Genomic DNA, 17433 nt, shown 5'->3' on the forward strand with positions numbered 1-17433 from the left:
AGATAACCCATGGTAGATAACCCACCCTGTAATAGCCTGAAATTAGTTCCATTACAATTACAGTCAAATCATTACTAAATGTTTTAGCAAAGATTCCTCAGAAAAATCTTGATCCAAAGGAGAAAAATACAGAGCAGATTTCAATTTCTCATGAAATCCAAAGAGTTCTAATTCAGATTCTTTCTGGAGCCAGAGGCTGAATAAATGGCCAAACAACTTCTTTGAGGATAATCTTTAAGCTTAAATTCTTAAACCAAAAATACCACCTGTATTCTTCCTTAAGCCAAAGAACAGCTTGGCTTAGTTAGTAAAGAATCGTTGCCTAAAGTACTGTGTGCTCTTCCAAACAACTGTCTGTTTGAGAACAAACTAACAACGGCAACTCAAAAGGATAGGTAAGAAGCTTGGGGTGTGGGCGGGGTCACAGCTCATCTATGCAACGGGGTAGGAATAGGTCATTTAAAACGTGAGAATGACTGCACAATTTGAAGAATGTAATCAGTGTCACTGAATTGTATATGCAGAAATTGGTAAATGTTTTGCTGTGTATATTTTCAACAATAAAAATAGTAACTTAAAAAAAATAATGACAAAGAAATCCCTGTGGAGCAGTTCTACTCTACAATACATGGAATCAACATGAGTTGGAATCAATTCAAAGGCACAACACTTATTAAGCCACACCCAAATGAAAGGATAAAAATCTTCCCAGATGCATCCACGACAATTTGCACTTTGAAAATACGTAAGAAGGAGTATTGCAGCTTCTTGTTTGTATAAGCAAAAGAAAGAGAGTTGTAGATGTCAGATCAGTTTTATGGGAATGAATTCTTCTTGATGCCCTTCCAAGCCTGCTTTGGAATCTTCTTTTAGAATCTCTGAAATTAGTATAGGGAAAGAAATTACAATTCTCAAGAAATCAGTTTGTTCTTAGTACCTATGTTGCCCTGGAAAAGACTATTAAAATAGAAAGATTAAAAAGAAACAAATCTGGAAGGTGGGGGAAGGAGGGGAAAAAATGAGGAGCTGATATCAAGGGCTGGAGCAGAAAGAAAATGTTTTTAAATTGATGATGGCAACACATGGACAATTGTGATTGATACCATTGCTGTATGAATTGGTATAAGAGTTGTAAGTATCCCCAATAACATGATTTATTTTAAATTTAAAAAAACCAATTCAAGAAAAAAGGACAGCATTTATCCAAGGACATTTTCATTGGGTTAGAAAAGGAGGAATGGAAACAAGAAACAGAGAGGAGGTAGAATGAAAGGTGGTGCACTGAAGGAATTGCAGTGTACACACTGAGACAAAATATTTGAGTTGTTGAGTATAAAAGTGATTTTTTTAACATTTATATTTACAAAGACTTCATTTCTTTATATGCATAATATCCTATTGTATGAATGTACCACATTGTTACCCACTCATCTGTTAATGAACATTTTTTTTGGTGGTTCCCATATTTTGCTTACTGTGAAAACTACAATGATTATTGTTTTCATTTCCTCAGGGTGGATACCTAGGATTAGAATTGAGGTTTGCTGGGTGTATGTAAATTCTATGTTCACCTATTTAAGTAACTACCATGCTATTTTTCACAGAAGCTATTCTATTTTATATTTCCACAAGCAACGGATGATGGTTCCAGATTCTTCACTATTTTCACCAATACCTATTGACGCTGGAGCCACACAGGGTTAAGGATTGGGGGTGCTGGTCAAGAGGATGGCAATTCAAACTCATCAGTCTCTCTGCTTCCCAAAAAGATTTACAGTCTAAAGAAACTATAAAACAGTTCTGCTCCATCCTACAGGATCACTGTAATTTGGAATCACCTTGAAGGCAGTGGGATTTGACGTTTTTTTTCTGGTTTTATGATCATCCTCATTTTGATGAGAGATGGCTATCTCATTATTTGGATCAAGTCCCTGGGTGGTCAAATGGTTAACTGTAAGACTACTACTAGTTGAAAGACTGGATGTTTGAACCCACCCAGAAGCATTTCAGAAGACAAGCCTGATATAAGTTTCTGAAGGGCCATAACAGAGTCTTGAAAATCCTGTGGAGCAATTCTACTCTGTGCAGACAGGACACCATGAATCCAAACTGACTTGATGGCAAGCATCAATAAAAAAATCAATTATCTATATATAACCCCTTCCTAGGGGGATGGACAACAGAAAAATGGGTAAAGGGAGACAGTGGTCGGTGTAAGACATTGGGGGGGGGTGTTCATGGGAAGAGGGGGAAATGAGGAGCTGATATAAAGAGCTCTAGTAAAGAAAATGATGATAGCAACACATGTACAAATGTGCTTGACACAATGGATGGATGTAGGGATTGCGGTAAGAGCTGTGAGAGCCCCCAATGAAATGATTTTTTAAAAATAGAAGAAAGAAAAACAACAAATGGCTAATGACACTGAGTACCTTTTCAAGTGTTTATTGACTATTGAATACCCTCTTTGGTGAAATGTCTGCTGAAGTCCTGCCCATTTTTAAATTGGGTTGTCTTTTCCTTATTAAGTTGTAAAGTTTATAAAACACTTGGGTATTTGCTCTTTAGTGAATAAATAGCTCCCCAAAATTTCTCCCCACGTTTACTTTGTTGATAAAGTTCTCTGATGAGCAAAATGAAGAAGGTGCTACAGATCACACAGGTAATCAGACACATCAATGATGCAGCATGGGACCCAAGCTCCTTATTCAAGAAGCCTGTTCTGTATAAGCCTTTGAAACAGACACAGCTCCTGCTTTCCTTCTGGAAACACTTTCAATCTCTTCCAATCCCTCCTCTTACTTGTTTTCTGCCCACTATCCCTTTATTTCTTTCAGTCTCTTTAACCATTTAATCTTCTTTATTTTGTTCCTATATGGGCACTATTTATCAAACAGGTAAAAATTAACTGAGCCCCAAAAGGCAAGATTTCAGCAGGAACTAGAAAAGAGCTTTAACCAGAGCAGATGGTGAAGGACAGCTTTAAGAGTGAAATGGATGATATATGTGTATCAACTCCCAACTAATAATATTTTTTAAACATGGTGTTAATTAATATAAGACTGGTGAACAGTAATTTGGCAAACTAAAGCCTGTATGTATTCCATTATTTTATTTTACAGGATTAGCACATCTGTACCAAGGAAGTTTAAGTCTAAATAAACTCTCATGAATAGAGGCAAAAAAAGGGGGGAAATGGATGCATTCCTATTTTATAAGACATTGACTTGGTCCTTCCTGAAGAGCAATGGACTTACCAGATGAACTCTTTATTTTTCAAAAACATTATTATAGACATTTTAAGATTCCCATCTGAATGGATTTTCTCCCCGCATCTTTCTCCTCTCTTTCTTGTCTTTCCTTTACATTTAAGATCACAAAAGGATATGTTCCAAGTGAATGTCTATTTGATAATAAAGATATATATAATATGTCATATCACATATAATTTTATGGGGCCCTATTTATCTACCGGGGTGTTTAAAAAATTCATGGAGAAATTATATTATCTTTCATTTCACTTTTGAAGCCCTCTTGTATTTTGTATTTTACTACTTATGCTTTTGTTGTCATACCTAACAACTCATAGTTAAAAACTATGTCCCACATCCTCATTCCGATATTTTCTTTTAAGAATGTTAAGGGTCTAGTTTGCAGATTTAAATCTGAGATACATTGCTTTCTTTATCCAATTATTTCTTTAAAAGGAAAATAACTCACTTTACTAAAATATAATTCACATGGCATTCAATTCATACATTTAGACTGTGTGATTCGATGGTTGTTAGTATATATACATACGGTACATGGGCAACCAGCACCACAGTAAATTCTACAAAATTTTCAACACTTCCATCTACTTCAGTGCTCTGATCCCTACCAGCAATAAGCAATCAGTAATCTACTGTCTGTCCAACAGCTTCTTCTCTATGCTTTTTAAAAAATGTATCATTTATTCAGATAAACTATTCCTTACATGAAATATACAACTTTAAACATTTTTAAGATATAAATCACTGGCATAAAGTACATGCACTGTATTGTTAACTTCCACCATTTTCTATTTCCCCTATCTTATTCATTGTAATAAATAGAAATCTTATACCTGTTATACAATAACTTAATATTCATGATAACCACTAAGAAATAAGTAAAAATAGCTCTCTTCACACTTCTATATGCAAAAAAATTCAAAGAAAGTTAATAGAGCTGGTAAAAATCTACAAAGTTGAAGACCAATACATAAAATCATGTTTCTATACATATCAATAAGCTGAAAAGCAAATTAAGAAAACAATCCATTTTTCACAACAGCATCAAAAACAGTAAAATATCTACAAATAAACATAACCAGGGAGGTAAATTATTTGTTCACTGAAAACCATGATTAGTACTGGGGGAAGGGAGGCATGGATTGAAAGACTGAATAGTGCTATAATGTTAATACTATCTAAGGCCAACTATCAATGCAATGCAGCCCTATCAAACTACCACTAGCCTTTTCCATAAAATACATCAATCTTTAATTTCATGAAGACCTGCAAGAGGTCTAAAATAGACAAGGCAAGCTTCAGAAAGAACACAGGAAATCTCACACTTCTTGATCTATAATAATTAGTAACTAGGTTAACGGAACAGAACTGAGTCCAGAAATAAACACTCTCTCTCTCTCTCTCTCTCTCTCTCTCTCTCTCTCTCTCTCTCTCTCTCTCTCTATATATATATATATATATATATATATATATATATATATATATATACACACACACACACATACATATATATACACATATATATATGATGAACTAGTTTTTCACAAGGATGCTAAATCCATTCAATAGGGAAAAAAGATCGTCTGTTCAATAAATAATGCTAAGACAGCTGGATCTATACATGCAAAAGAATAAAGCTGGATACACACTTCATGACTTGCAAAATTATTAACTCAAAATGGAGTATTTACTAAAATGTAGAGTGAAAGCCCTGGAAGAAAACACAATGGTAAAGCTTCAAATCCTTGGTATCTGTTTGAATACTTTACTAAGGGTTTGGTGAAAGCGTATACAGTAAGTTAGGTTCCCTTTTCATGATTTCTGTGGCATTAGTAACATTTATCACAATGTGCCAGTATTTTCTCTTATAGTCTTCTTTTGTTCCATTTCTAGTATTCTTGATTCCCTATCTTTTTATGTTTTCATATTGGCTTCTGATTGTTGATCTCCGATCTCATAAAAAAAAAAAAGTCTTCTTATATATCTTTTTAGCCAAGATTTGTCCTTGACAATGTATTCTGAAAAGAAAAATAGGAATAAATGGGTTCTCATTAATGTAAAACTTTTTGCATAATACACTGAGGTAGTGGACAGACTTTGGGGCTCTGCTCAAGCCCTCCCTCAACACAAGAACACTTTGTTCTAACAACCTGGCATTCTGTGATGCTCACCCTCCTGGCACAATTGCTCAAGACAAAATAAATGTACAAGCAAATGTGGTGAAGAAAACTGATGGTGCCTGACTATCAAAAGATATAGTGTCTGGGGTCTTAGAGGCTTGAAGTTAAACAAGTGGCCATCTAGCAAAGAAGCAACAAGCCCGCATGGAAGAAGCACACCAGCCTGTGCGATCACGAGGTGTCAACAGGATCCAGTAACAGGCATCTAAGACCCCAAACTAACTAATTAACTAACTAAAAAAATCTATTGTTGACAAAGAGAGGGATGGGAGCAGAGACTCAAGACCCATCTGTAGACAATAAGACATCCCTCACAGAAGGGTCACAGGAAGGGAATGAGTCAACCAGGGCACAGAATAGCATTGATGAAACACAATATTCCTCTGGTTTCTTGAGGCTCCCTCACCCCTCACTATAATGACTACAGTCCTGCCTTTCACTTCAGGCTAGACTGGAGCATGTACACTGCTACACGTAAGAGCTCACAACACTTAGAATCCAGGTCAAATAAATACCTTAGGAACAGAAATGGAAGTAGCGATACCAGGAGGGTAGGGGGAAGGTGGGGAGAGAAGGGGAAACCGATCACAATGATCAACACATAACACCACACACACACACACACACACACACACACACACACACACCCCACCACACCACACACCACACCCCTGAAGGGGATGAACTACAAAAATCATGGGTGAAGGGAGACAACGGTCAGGGTCATGAGGTGGCAGGGGGAGAGGAAGGGTTAAAAAATAAGCTGATACCAAGGGTTCAAATAGAAAGTAAATGTTTCGAAAATAATGATGGCAACATATGTAGAAATATGTTTGATACAATTGATGTATGGATTGTTATATTGCTGTAAGAGCCTCCAATAAAATGATCTTAACAAAAAAACTTTTTGCATCAAAAGGCTTTATCAGCAAACAGATGAGCCACAGATGAGAGAAATTATTAGGGAAATGTATCCGAAAAGGTTTAATATGTAGAAAACATAAAATACTTCTATAAGTCAAAAACAAAAAGACAAGGGATTAGTTAGTTCCAAGAGAAGGACTGAGGTTGCCATAGGTGCTTGCTCTTTTTAGGTTCCGCTGGGCAAAAAGGTTTGCCATGTCGTCCTTAATCAGAAAGGTGATCAGCACCACCAAAGCCCCAGGGGCCATTGGTCCCAACAGTCAAGTCCTGTTGGTCGACAGGACCATGTACATTTTGGGACAGGTGGGTCTGAACCCGTCAAACAGACAGCTTGTGCCAGGAGGGGGGTAGAAGAAACCAAGCAGGCTCTTACAAAAATGGGTGAAATCCTGAAAGCTGCAGGATATGACTTCACGAATGTGGCCAAGACAAGTGTGCTGCTGGCTGACATAAATGACTTCGCCACTATCAATGACATCTATAAGCAGTATTTCAAGAGTAGTTTTCCCGCTCGAGCTGTTTACCAAGTTGCTGCTTTGCCCAAAGGGGCCGGGTTGAAATTGAAGCCATAGTGATCCTAGGACCAATCTCATCAGCATGACTATAAATGGGACCAGTGTTGTGGAGCGTCTGGGGTTTTCAAAATATCTTAAAATTAGCACTTAATTTTTGTAATCAATGCTTGATGTGAAAGCTTGACCAAAATAATCTGATGATTTTGTGTGTGTGGAAATTCTCTGTAAGGGGTGAGTTGAACATGTGTTGAAGATCAGAAGAATTTAATTGTTGGTGTTATAACTCACATTTATTTATAATAAATGTGGACGAAGGTTCACTCATTACACAGTTACTCAGATAAATCAAAGTGACAGGAAACAATATGTAGAAAAGATGCTACCCCGGTGGGTAAATAATAGAGCATATCTAATCCAATTAAGTCTTACTAATACAGTGAGGTATTACCCTCGTGTCAGATCCATGATTCTGCTTTTACTTGAATAAAATTTAAAGTATCCAAGTTGAATGGCAGAAACAAAGAAGAAAGTGGACCAAAATTTTATAGAGATAATATTTCTCTAATGGAAATAAAATAGATGTGCAAGTTAAAAAAAAGACAAACTCAATTTAAAAATGGGCAAAAGAGTTGGATAAACATTTTTACACTTATGCAAAAAGAGTTGCATGAGTCCCTAATAAAAAGTTTTAAAAAAAACATTTTACAAAGAAGATAAACAGATGGATTATAGCCACATAAAAAAATCTTCAACATGATTAGTCATTAGGGAAATGGCAAATCTAAGCTAGAATGACACACCACTTCACTCCACTACAATTATTCTCAACCACTCCCCCACACCCCCCAAAAAACACCTACAAAGAATAAATGTTGAAAGGGGTGTTGAAAACTAAAACCTTTCCCATTTCTGGTATGAATCTACAGTGGGGAAGTCACATGGAAAATAGTCACACAAACTCAAAAAGGTAAACACAAAGCAATCATAAAATACAGCAAATCCACCCATAGGTATTTGAGGGAAGCCAAAAAGTACTACTACACAGAATCATAGAAACCTTCATTCAACAGTAATACCAAAATGTGAAGCTATTGTTTCTAAACATATAGCCCATCTAAGTCTACACATTCTCTCCCGAAACCTTTACCAGAGGAGTTCTGGTGGTACCGTTGGTTACACATTGGGCTGGGATGCTAACCTTCAGTGGTTCAAGCCCACCAGTTACTCTGTGGGAGAAAAATTAAGCTTTCTGGTTCCATTTCCATTAAGATTCACAGTCCTTATAATTCCCAAAGGGCAGTTCTACTTCATCCTATTGGCTCACTCTGAGTTGGAATCAACTCAATGGTAGTGAAAGAGAGAGCCCTTCTCCAGAGAATTCTGCACTCTTGGTTTACATCTCGTCAGAATGTAGTTTTGGTATTCTCAAGCATCTGAAATCATGTTCCTTTGAAAACGATCTTTGACAAGGGCCCAAGTAAAAAAGAAAATGTTTTGAAAAGGATGATGGTAACATATGTACGAATGTGCTTGACACAATGGATGCATGGATTGCTATGAGCCTCCAATAAAATGATTTTTTAAAAAAGAAAATGTTCTTTGAGTTTGAGGAACTAAAAGAAGTCTGGAAGGGCAAGAGCAAGGCTAAGGTGGATGAGGTAAGATTTTCCAACATAATCCTTACAGAACAGCCCTCACTGCCATGAACAACACAAAAGTGCACTGTCGTGATGTAACAAATGCCTCAGTGCTGCTTGCTAGGCCTCTTTCTCACCAGTGCAGTTTTCAACTTTTTAAAATGTCTGCATCACATGCCTTCAAGTTGGTCCTTGAAAAAAATTTACAAAGAATCTGTCTTTGGAGGGTTCTACGAGAAAGCGGCTGCCGGAAGGAAAAAAAAAATGTCTTTGGAATAAAAAAAAAACCCAGTTGTCATAACTTTCTGATATGACATATATGCCTTGAATTAACTGGCCCAGTAAATCCTGTTGAAAGTCATTATTTTAACAGAACCTTTCTTGAAGGCATACTAATAAGATTAACACAAGCATATTACTGAGTCAACTTATCTGCAGCCATCAATGACCAGATGTTTATAAATGTTTTGTTTGGAATAAACCTATTAAAGTATGAACTAGAACCCTACTTTCTTACATACACCCACATACCCAAAAGACTTGAAAGCAGGGACACAAATCTTGTACACCAATGTTAATTGCAGAATACTGACAAGAGTGAAAAAACATAAACAAGAAGAGTATCCATCTGCAGATAAATACATAAGCAAAATGGGAAACATACAAGTAACATAAAATATAACTGACTCAAAGAGAAATCAAATTACACGCTATCGTAAGGATAAACAAATTATCCTACCGATAATCAGGCAAGTCAATGAATGAAGGAAACTAACAAACCTAAAAGCAAAATTAAAAGCCATGCTGTACAGCCATCTAAGTGAGAGATCAACCATTAAATCCACATGGAAGAAGTATTCCAGCCTGTGTGACCCAAATGATTATCAATAATAAAGCCCAAACCCAAAGGAGGGAATGGTATCAGGGGTTAATTCTGAACCTGGTTTGCAGAAGGTTATGGATGATAGTGGAAGCCCAAAATCCATTCGCAGATTCCACATATGGATTAACCCTCCAGAAACAGAAAATCTCCTCTCACCATAGTCAAGGGATGTGAATAACTTTGTAATCACATAGAGAGCATTGTAAAGTCAATTACTACAGATGCAGTTAGGTTAATATTTAGCATGTTATCATTTGATCTCCCATCTCACCCATTAAATTTTTCAATTTTTAAATATTTTGTACGTTACTTTCTATTGAGGTTTTACTTTGTTATTATAGTTAGCTTTGTTTGGTTGGTTTGTCGGAGGGCCGGGGGGTTTGAGGGGATGTAATGTTCTTATGTGTGTGAAATCCAGGATAGGTAACTACAGAGACAGTAAATGGATTAATGTTTCTTGGAGACATGGTAGGGAAGGTTGAAGAGAAATGGGAAGCTAACAACAAGGGATACAAGAAAGAAGAAAAATGCTCTAAAATTATTGTGGTGATGAGCATCTAACTGAACTACTGAATTGTATGATATATGAATTATATGCCAATAAAACTATTTTTAAGTCAAGATGGTATGCTTCCCTTTACATAAAGTTTGAAAATGTGGAGAGTCAATATATGCAGTCTTAGATTGTAGTAAACAATAAAGTAAAACTTACTTGCTTCTTTTTCAACTTGAGAATCTGTTGCTCTACTTTTGCAATTTCTCGATCCACACGATCCATACTCTGTATTAACTCTTCCTTTGAGAGTTTGGAAGGCGAAGCATTTTGATCATCTCCACATGGTTGCCCAGGGAGTGGAGAGGATGGAGCTTCATGCTTGCCTCCAAATGCAGGATCCTTGAGAAGAAAAGCAAGAACAATTTATTCCTTGCTAATAAGTGTTAGAATCAAGATTCTCTTCATTTAAAAAGCAAAATTTAAAACATAATTAAATTAATAGATTTGTTTTGTCTATGTGGTTGTGCCATGGAGTGAATCCCAAGTCCTAGCAACCATACAGGACCTGTTCTGTACAGTTCGCGTGGCTGTGATTTTTACAGAAACCGATCACAGAATCTTTTACTGCCACGCAACAGCGGGTGGGTCCAAAATGCCAACTCTTTTGTTAGCAGCAGAGCACTTAAGCACGGCAGCATTAGGATGCTTTGATTTTCCTCTACTGGACACCACGTATTTCTTCACAGAGTAGCCCTGTAATAGCAATTGTCAAACACATTCACTTCAAGCCAGATGTATACATCACTTTTATAGTTTATTCATATCATTCATTAATTTGGAAGTATTAAAAGTTATACATAGTAAAGTCATTTAGGTATCTGATCAACCTTTATTGTAAGAATGCTGTGGAAAAATATTTCTCAGTCATTTCCTTTTAATGGTGCTTTAAAAAGTCTAGGAAATATGAGGCAATTTCCAAATATTCTTAGAAAATTCCATTGTCTTTTAACTCCTTTCTTCCACAAAATGTTTTAAACCCTTTCATTGCTGCAGATACATAAAACCTACAATCCATTGAACTTAAAAGGCGGGATGTGGTCAAGAGTGTTTGAACTTTCCCAGGGCCAAAACTGAGTTACAGAAATCAGGAAAGGGGAGTGATTTGTAATGTTTCTCAATAAAAGGATAATGATATCCCTAAAGTGGCCCAGGCACATTTGCAAACCACAGGCACATAAAAGAAAATCAGAAATGTCCAGAGGAACTTTTGTCTCTCTCTAGGCCTTCCTTCAACAAAGGGAAAGTTATATGTGTCTACATTGCAGCATATACAACCATCTCTTTATGTCAAACGTAACATCCGATTCCTCTTTCAAATCCACAGAGAACTACCGGTAAGTTAAGAAATCCTTCCCCATAAAAGTAACCATCCCTGAAACACACATAATCTACTAATGAGCCATCTGAAATAAAGGCCTAGCCAGTACTATAAAGCAGATTAAGATACAAATTTTCTTTAGGCTATATGAAGCTGAAAAGGAGCACAGGTTCATAGGATTATAGAACCATAAAATATATTAAATATTGATTAAGTATTGAAAATCAGTAGTTCAGAACCAAGAACACATATAAGAGATTCATGGACAGTGTCTCCAAAAGAGTATGGTAAAAAGATTTCAACTAAAACACATCTACATAACTAAAAAACCCTCATATTCTGTAATACTGAGCACTAATTTAACAGGACTTCCGGGGAAATCAGGATTATGCCATTACTTAAAACCTGTGCAACTTTACAAGAAGAGTATAAACAAAAACAGTAACAATTCTAATGAATACAGTTACATCTCTACTGCCATTTGTACTGTTTACAATTAATCTTTGGCAGCCTTATTATCTGTAATTCTTATTTCTCTCCTTAAGAAAATCCTTGTAGTCATCTGTTTGCAATACAAGGTGGTAAGTGTCATCCAGAGAAAAGAAAATCTTTATTCATATTCAGATATAACCTTCTTAGTCAACCTTTTAAAAAATAAAGAAAAAAGAGAGAAAATGTCTTTATGGTTGTTTAACACCCATAGATTTACTGATAACTTTAATCTAACTCTGGAAAAGCACAACAGTTTCATTCTCTAAATGTCCAACTACAACTACTTACACTAAATTAAGTCACTTCCACAGAATTTTAAGTTTTAAGGTCTTAATAGATAAGGTTCTTCATTTACTGATGAGACAACTTCTTCCTGAAAGCTTTGAAACATTAACATGCAGAAGACATCATTTGCAAACTACTGGCTTCCATTTATATTAGTATCATTTCCCTCCTACAGATATATGAATCAAGGAAAAAGATGAGGCTTTCTACTCCTGTCAAGGGTGGAAGTCTCGGAACTCCCCAGGGGCAGGTCCGCCCTGTCCTATAAGGTCATTGGGAGTCACACATCGACTCGATGGCAGCAAGAGGGACACAGAGCGAGCTTACGAGACAGGTATAAAAGCAGGAAAGGCCATATTTTTAATTAGTAGATTTTGAAAATGCTGTCCAATTGATACTGGTAGATCCTCCAAGAACAACTGTGACAAATCATTATTTTCCACTGTTCTCTTTCTTGTTAAAACATTTAACAACAACATTAACAGATTACTTGAGTGCCTACTAAGAACAGAAGTTGAATAAAATAGATGTGCCTTCACTAAGTTACAAGCTTGTGTTGTGACAGCTGATAGCTATTTTTGAGAAAGAAAAGTTATAATCCTAGCTCAAATCTTATATCAAATTCAAAGCCAAATAACAGAAAACATTTAGAGATTACTAGCAAATCAAAAAAAGCTTCAAAATCAAAATTTATGTTCTCTTGAGCTCAGAAAGGTCCAAATTTTTTTTAAAAAGGGTCTGAAGCACTAAAAATGAAAAACAAAAAAGGAGAGCCAAATAATAAAGGGCTCAAGTAGAAATTAAATGTTTTGAAAAGGATGATGATAACAAATGTAAAAATGTGCTTGACTCAATAGATGTATGTATGGAATGTGATAAGAGCTGTATGAGCCCCCAATAAAATGATTTTAAAATAAAAACTATCATCTTTTATTTATCAAAACCATTAACAACAAAATTAAAAGCCAATGATAAATGGGGAAAAAATTTTGAAGGTATACAGTCTAACACCTCAATATAAAATCAAAAAGTACTAACAGAAAAATGGACAACAGAAGGGGAAATTTTTTTTAATTTAGGAAGATAAATTCCCAATGAATTAATTTTTTAATTCCACTAACAAGCAAAAAAATCTTCTATAAACTTCATCAAATTTTTTTGAAACATTAATTTTTAAAAACAGCAATGGGACAAAGAAACTCAGACATGAGAGATAAATATTGATCTACTCTTTTGCAGGGCCATCTGGAAATATCCACTGAACACCTGCGAAAGATGCTAACTCTGTTCTGTAATTAAGGATACTAATAAAGTTTACTCTAAGGAAAGAATTAAGTATGTACACAAAGAATCAGTTTAAAAAAACATACATCACAACATTGTTCACAATAATAAATCAAGAGAACTAAAAATGTGACAATTGAGTAAATTATCTCATATCGACATAGCAAATACTTAATAAGCATTAAAAATGCAGTTGTATGCATATTAAACACAAAGCAACTCATGATATATTCGAGCAAAAATAAAATTAGATTAAATAACCTGCAGAATATGAGCACATTAAAATATACACACTTAAGGAAAAATAAACATAATTATTTAAAAGAATGAGTTAAAATCTAGGTAACCTTTCATACAAATTTTTCTAATCCCTCTATAAACAATATACTTGAATTTACCAGCATTAAAAACACACATAATATCTGGAGTCTTAACAAGCAGCCATCTAAGCGAGGAGTCAACTACACACGGAAGAAACACAACAGCTTGTGTGATCCAAAGATGATCATTAAAAAATTCTAGTATGGTGAGGATAAAAGCATCAGAGCAAAAATTATGAACACCCAATTTATGGAGGGCTAAGGGGGATGGTAAGAGCCCAAAATCCATCAAAAGAGTAGTCAGACTAAGCCACTGGCAGATCCAATCTAGTCATAGACTAGTCTCGAACAGCCTTACTATCAGGCAGAGATCACTGTAATCTTGATTATTATGCTGGATCAAACTCGAAACTCGGCCAGTTGACCACCCTACTGGCACAAACTGAAACTGTTCTGGGTTCAAGTACCTATTGCTGGTTCCATGACAAAAATTTCTTCTCTGATTTCTTCAATGTTGTTGGGAATCTTTTCCTTCTTACACATTACTTTTGTATTTGTGTCTGTATTATTATTGTGTTTTTAACCTTACCACCTTAGGGTGATTTTGTTTGTTATTTAACCATGGGAGGGGGGCCTCTAAAATTGATGTGGTGATGACTGTACAACTCTCCTTGACATAAACAATTGAACTATTGAACTGTATGATATATGTAAGTTATGGGCCAATAAAACTGCTGGTTGGAAAAACACATAGCAGAGTAATTCTTTTAAAGTCACTACTTCTTTAAAAAAAAGTGATTTACACTTTAGAAAATAAAAAGGCAATACTAAGAACTAGGAGATAGAGGTTTTCATTCCAACTTGGAAGGCATGTAACTGAGCCACTAACTTGTTCTGAACATCTGTTTACTAATCTATCAAAGGTAGTAGGTTATATTATAATGCAAATAGAGGATGATCTGGTGGCGCTATAGTTTAAGCACTGCACTGCTAACCAGAAGTCAGCAATTAAAGCAAGCCACTACATGTAAGAGAAATTTAGCTATCCTCTATACTATAGAGTCACTATGAGTCAAGATCAACTCAATGACAATGATGGTAATAAAAGAAGCCCTGGTGGTGCAACGCTTAAGCACTTAGCTGCTGAACAAAGGGTTAGTGGGTCAAATGCACTGGCACTCCGCATCTCTGCAGGAGAAAAACTTGGCAATCTGCTCCTATTAAAATGACAGCCAACAAAACAAAATGTCACATAGGAAAGCTTTAAGATAAAATTGAATGAGGTGGAACTCAGCCAAACAACAATCTCAACATACTATATTCTAACGAATGAACTACTGCGATCCTTTGTATTCAAATAGTCCATGGCTATAACCACATCTCGAGTCATTTACTCAGCCTTGTAAGAAGACATTTAATTCATTGCATTTTCTTTGTTTCTTTTGGTAAATTTCAGCAGAATAGTTCTTATATACCAACAGAATAATACAGGTATTTCCCATGGTAAGATGGGTGTGAAAACTCCCCAAAGCTTAGCTAATTTGGGGTAGATAATTAATAGCTTTTACCCATCCAATGTTTATTTTGAAAAATATTAAATTTACAGAATAGAACAATACAATGGACATTTATTTATCTTTCCTCTAGATTTACAGTATGCTATATTTCTCTGCACCCACACACAGCCCTTTGGATGAACTATTTAAAACAAGTGGTAGCCATATTATCTCTCATTTTCAATAAAAAGGAAAGATAGAAGAACTTATTTATCTGAAATAACGGTGATAACCACAAAAATATACAACCGTAAGAGCAAGTCTTGACTGGAAAAAAATTTTGATAACAAAAATATTTATGCTTTTCTGTGCTGAAGAACAAGTAAGTTGAACTAAGATACTGCAACATAACATAAAAGTAAAAGAGCTAATATTTTAATGTTCGAAGGGTTTGTATAAGTTCATTTTTTTAAAACTTCCTTCAAAGTAAAGTACCGTATATACTCATGTATAAGCTGAGTTTTTCAGCACAAAAAATGTGCTGAAAACTGGGGTTTGGCTTATTCCAGGGTCAGTGGTACCACCCTAGGTAAAAGGAGGAATGACCATTGTTATGGACCATTGTTATCTCACGGGTGATTGCCATTTCTCAGCTGTTCATTCAGAGACCCTCTAACACTGCAGGGCTTTGAATGTTTGTTTACTCACATCTAACCAATCAGAGCCATCCTATGACGTGTAACTTTGAGTAAGCCTTTTAAAAACCATATGCGAAGGATGTGGCATGAATGGATGTCATCTAGTCAAGCCCGACTAGCAAAAGGAGGAAATCTCATGAAGCCTGACATAGAGTTAGCGGTAACAGCAAAGTAGGTTGAAGATGCATGGGAAGACATTCCAGAAGACATGGTGTGATGTGCCTTCCAGAAATGTAGTATTAGTAATGCTATGGATGGCAGTGAAGACTGTGCTTTGTAAGAAAATGACAGCAGTGATGGTGATGACGGCAAACTCAGTGAGGAGAGCATCTATGATGACCTCACACCAGCTGAAGCTCTGCATTGGGATACGGATGATGATGAGGAATCCAGTTTTGAAGGATTTTAACTCTTTACATTTTAGCTTGGTTGCTGATTGAGCTCAGGGAATGGTACTCTTAAGGTATCATTGTTGATCCCTTATTGTTTTTGTTGAACCTATTTTTCACTTACTGTGTTGGTTTACTAATGTTAAATGATGTCCTTTTATTTATGTTTTTTATTTAAAATAAATATTTAAATACATTACCCCACTGATGTCTAAAAATCAGTAGTAATTTTATTTTCATTTGTTTTGATTATTGAAACTCACCAATAGCTTCTGCATTATCCACCCTAGGCTTATACTTGAGTCAATCAGTTTTTCTGGTTTCCCAGGTAATAATTAGGTACCTCGCCTTATATTGGGTCAGCTTATATTCGAGTATACACGGTAGTTTTATAAAACTAAAACTCCTCTTACAAAATCAAATTAAATAGTACCAGGTATTGATAATTTGAAAATTTAATAATAAGCAACATATCACCACCACCAACAACAAACAAACCCACTTCCATCAAGTTAATTCTAACCCTTAGTGATCTTTTTTAGGGCTTTGCAAACCTTTACGGAAACAAACCGCCTCAGCTTATTCCTGGGCAACAGTTGGTAGGCTTTAACTGCCAGCCTTGTGGGTAGCAATCCAACACTTACCCAACAGTGACACCTGGACTACTTAATAAGCAATTAGAAAGACAGGGAAGCACAGAAAGAAAACCAAAGCAAAATATACCAGTATAATATACACCTCTAAAACCAATTATCACAAAATAAGAAAAACAATTGTTAATAAACACACGGAAGGAAAGGTCAATCTTATAAGAACTCTTAAAGTCTTAATACATTGTTTGAAATTACACTAGATACAGAAAATTATAAATAGTTATCTCTAAATTAAATCACAGGTAAAATATATTACTCAATATTTATAAAGTAAATAGGTATATTATTTACATAAAATACATATATATGTACACACATATATATTTCCTATGAAAAATGTGTTTTCTATCAGTTAGGTAGCAAGTTAATAAACTACAACTGAATTTAAGTGACTTAGTTAAAAATTTAAAAACCTTAATTAAAATTTAATAGAGAAACATGAGTATCTCTGGCTACACTTTAAAATCCAACAACTTAGTATCAAATGCTTGAGGCCTCAGACTACTCTCATATACCAAAGAGTGAGAAGAA

The 17433-nt window shown here is 35.4% G+C and overlaps 1 protein-coding gene and 1 pseudogene across 17 annotated transcripts in view; one reads left to right on the top strand and one right to left on the bottom strand.

Moving 5' to 3' along the window:
• The window catches only part of NCOR1 (nuclear receptor corepressor 1), a 184940-nt gene that overhangs the window by 116481 nt on the left and 51026 nt on the right, over nucleotides 1-17433 (bottom strand). For all 17 annotated transcript variants that reach the window (XM_075561014.1, XM_075561029.1, XM_075561027.1 and 14 more), the window contains one exon: nucleotides 10124-10306. In XM_075561014.1, the coding sequence (XP_075417129.1) occupies nucleotides 10124-10306 (183 nt within the window). The remainder of the gene's footprint in view (nucleotides 1-10123; nucleotides 10307-17433) is intronic.
• LOC142458118 (2-iminobutanoate/2-iminopropanoate deaminase pseudogene) lies at nucleotides 6572-6977 on the top strand (annotated as a pseudogene).

This window comes from Tenrec ecaudatus, chromosome 10 (assembly GCF_050624435.1).
Source record: "Tenrec ecaudatus isolate mTenEca1 chromosome 10, mTenEca1.hap1, whole genome shotgun sequence".
In the NCBI taxonomy this organism is placed as follows: domain Eukaryota; kingdom Metazoa; phylum Chordata; class Mammalia; order Afrosoricida; family Tenrecidae; genus Tenrec; species Tenrec ecaudatus.